The sequence below is a fragment of the Miscanthus floridulus genome, chromosome 7 (assembly GCF_019320115.1).
Source record: "Miscanthus floridulus cultivar M001 chromosome 7, ASM1932011v1, whole genome shotgun sequence".
Lineage (NCBI taxonomy): Eukaryota > Viridiplantae > Streptophyta > Magnoliopsida > Poales > Poaceae > Miscanthus > Miscanthus floridulus.
The window spans coordinates 68817452-68820816 of NC_089586.1; the positions used below are offsets into that span (position 1 = coordinate 68817452).

Consider the following 3365-nt stretch of genomic DNA (forward strand, 5'->3'; position numbering starts at 1 on the left):
TCTATCTTAAAGAAAAAAGAGGCCACCTCATCTATTTTCTGGCGGGATGAACCAGAAACACCGACGAGGGTTTTATGACTATAAATAAAGTCGTATAGTAGAAGCATTTGTGTACCATTCATTTTATGGCGAGATGAACCGGAAACACTGACGTGGGTTTATGAATATAAATGAAGCTATATAATAGAAACATTTGTGTATAAATGAAGGGGTTTTTTTTTAACTCAGGGCACATGAAGCTGATTGAACATAAAACAGCTGCATTAATGAATGACACGCAGGAGGAATATTCAAGGCCATGTTTAGTTCACGCCGGATTCGGCGCCGCCGGAAAAACGAACGCTGTAGCTACACTGTAGCGTTTTGTTTTTATTTGATAATAATTGTTTAATCGTTAACTAATTAGGCTTAAAACGTTCGTCTCGCAAAGTACAACCAAACTGTGTAATTAGTTTTTAATTTCGTCAACATTTAGTACTCCATATATGAACCACAAATTTAATATAACGGAAAATCTTCTTTATATATAGTGCTAAATTCTGGAATTTGGGACAACTAAACACTGCCCAAAACGCGAAAACTCGTAGGAGCATCTTGAGAGAGCGGCAGAGCAGAAAAGTTGAGCGGAGAAAGCAAAAGAGCAGCATAGGAGAGCAACTGTTTCCAATCCTGTGCACCTCGGCCCTCCCTATAAGCGCTCCTCCCGAAGCCCACCACCCCCACAAGGCCACAACCCCACCACCACCACCTTCTCCGCCCCCTCCGCTTCTCCCCCCCCCTTTCTTCCTTCTTCCTCAGCCCCAAACCCTAACAGCCCACCACCCTCCGCGACGAGGTGGGGCTTAAACCCTACCGCCACCGCTACCGCCCCCGAGGCCCAGCGGCGGCCATGAAGGCGCTGTGCCCCAAGCCCGGCAAGATCCACCCGTCGCCCGCCGAGGACCCCATCGCGGCGGCGTTCCGGCTCCTCCCGGCCGCCATCCTCGTCCTCGTCGCCGGGCTGTGCCCCGAGGACCAGCGGGTGCTGGCCCACCTCGTCACGCGCTCGTTCCTGGTGGGCTGGGACGCCGCCACCGCGCCGCCGCCGGAGCAGCAGGCGCAAGGCGGAGGCGGCGGGCCGCGTCGCCGGCGCGGCCACCCGCCGACCGTCGGGTGCCTGTGCTTCGAGTGCTACGGCAGCTTCTGGTCGCGGTGGGACTGCTCCCCGCAGCACGACCGCATCCACGTCGCCCTCGAGGCCTTCGAGGAGCACCTCAGCGCCGCCGAGTCCGCCGCCGCCGCCACACCTCCCTCCTCCAAGCGCCGCGACAAGGGCAAGCGCGGCAGGGCTCCTGCCGCCTCTACGCCTCCACCGCCTCCGCCGCAGCCGCCGGTGCCGGCGCGGAGCAGCCCCGAGTCCCCGGAGCCCGCCGCTTCCGAGGTGGCTGAGGAACCCCTCTCGTCGCCGCTCCTTCCTTCCTGCCCTTGTACCCCGGCTCCCGCGGCGTGCCTATCCGAGAACAAGGAGAATGTCCCGGAAGAGACTGCCGCGGCGGAGGCCCAAGCGGAGGAATGCAGCGGCGGCGGCGAGGTGGCGGCGGAGGCCGAGGAGGAGAGGAAGCGCGGGTGGGCGGACGTGATGGGCGGGGTGCTCAACCTCCGACGCTGGGGGATTTGGAGCCCCGCCGCCGTGGAGAGCGGCGCCACCTAGGGGCAGCACAGCAGGCGGCCAATGGCATTCCTGTAAATGCGGGGCCTCTCTAGGGTACTTTTGGCAAAAGATCGGACTGCGTAGGCAGTAGCAGCAGAGGTAAAAAAAAAAAAAAAGCGCTGGCAATTCTCTTCTCAGTTGGGGAAGGGAAATCTGAAATCTGCAAGCGCGGGTAGCTATATTGTAGTATGGGGTAATTATGGCAACCAGTGATGGTGCAACTGCAACTGCAACTGAAACAAGATGAACATCACTTGGTGCTTCATAACTGTGTGAATTATGGTCTTGCGTGCTTGCGTTTATCCTGCTCTTGCTTGACTGTTCCATCTGTGGGATGCAGGTAAAGCCCCTTGCTTTTGTGGTGTAATTAGGCGGCTGGTTCATCCCTAGTAAATGATTGATCCGGTGTTGTTGGGTTTTTCAACTCTTGCCTGGATTGCCCTGCTTATCCCCAACTGCTTCGTGAACTGGTGTACTGTAGCTCTTTCATCAGTTCTGGCTGGTTTCTGGTGGGCTGTTGGTGGGTATTTGCCTTATCCAATACTAAGTACGCCCTTCGGCCCCAGATCCAATTGGGAGCTTTTTTTTCCCCCTCTAAATATCCGTGGCTGGAAGATGGGGTCAGCCGGTCAGCGACTCAGGGGGCTGAAATGGTGAAAGCCAGATCTTTACAGCATTGTATCCTTTCGTCTTTCTTCAATTCCTCCCATGCCGCATCCTACAAAATACGTGCTCTGCTCAGCTCAGCTCAACCTGCTGGATGAGAACGAGAGAGATGGAATGGTGGGGACTGACTGGGAATGGCACGGGAGCATGGCAACGTTCGCTTATCAGCAGGAAGGAGGGGGCAACACGAGCTATCGCTATCACGTAGGAGTACCACCATCGGCCATTGTTTGGCGACTGCACTGTTGTGGGGATGATGGCGATTGTTGCCTCGCTTCTCCCATCCAAGGGGGTACTACTCTTTGCTTTGGGAGTACTACTCTCGTGGTCCTTTCGTGGTACACAAAGCAGTAATATTAATATACTCTACGCAGCTTGCCGAATTCTATTAATCAGCAAATTGTAACGTTTCTTTTTTCTTCATGTAGATATATCGTTTTTAGCTTATTCTCTCTCACATAACACTATTAAATTAATGTTTGTCGCGATTATGGCAAAAGTATATATAGTTTACGAAATGAGTCTTCTATTAGAAAGTTTGACGAGCCAAGAAGCGTGATGCCTGGCGTAGCGCGTACGTTCCCATGCGCATACGTGATACGTCAATACTCCCACTTAACTGTTGTTTTCTCTTACCGAGAAATAAATTTAATCAAATATATAAAAATATTAATGTTTATGGTATATAATTAATATCATTAGATAAATCGTTGAATCTGTTTTTATAATAAATCTAATTAGAGATAATTTTTTTCTATAAATATAGTCAAACACTCAAACTTATTCGCACACAAACCGTGTCGACAAATATTTAAAGACAGGGGAGTACCTAAACTATGATAAACTGTTGCAGGGACCAAACATGTCCTTACTTTTTCACTCCACCATCATAATGGAAAACGAGCCAGAGAAAATTAAATGCTCTCTCCATAAGATATTTTAACTCTTATAGATACATTGCTACTTATACCTAAATGCATAATAAAAATTATGTATCTAGAAAAAACCG

The 3365-nt window shown here is 50.9% G+C and overlaps 1 protein-coding gene across 1 annotated transcript; it reads left to right on the forward strand.

The window, feature by feature from the left end:
- The first annotated feature begins 750 nt into the window (after window positions 1–750).
- Window positions 751–2118, forward strand: LOC136463386 (uncharacterized). The gene has a single exon (XM_066462389.1). It carries the CDS (start codon window positions 890–892, stop codon window positions 1688–1690), a length of 801 nt encoding a protein of 266 aa, XP_066318486.1. The 5' UTR covers window positions 751–889; the 3' UTR covers window positions 1691–2118.
- The last annotated feature ends 1247 nt before the right edge of the window (window positions 2119–3365 follow it).

What these genes read in the sequence shown, in the direction of transcription:
- LOC136463386 (XM_066462389.1), top strand. Translation starts at nt 890, where the DNA reads ATGAAGGCGCTGTGCCCCAAGCCCGGCAAGATCCACCCGTCGCCCGCC.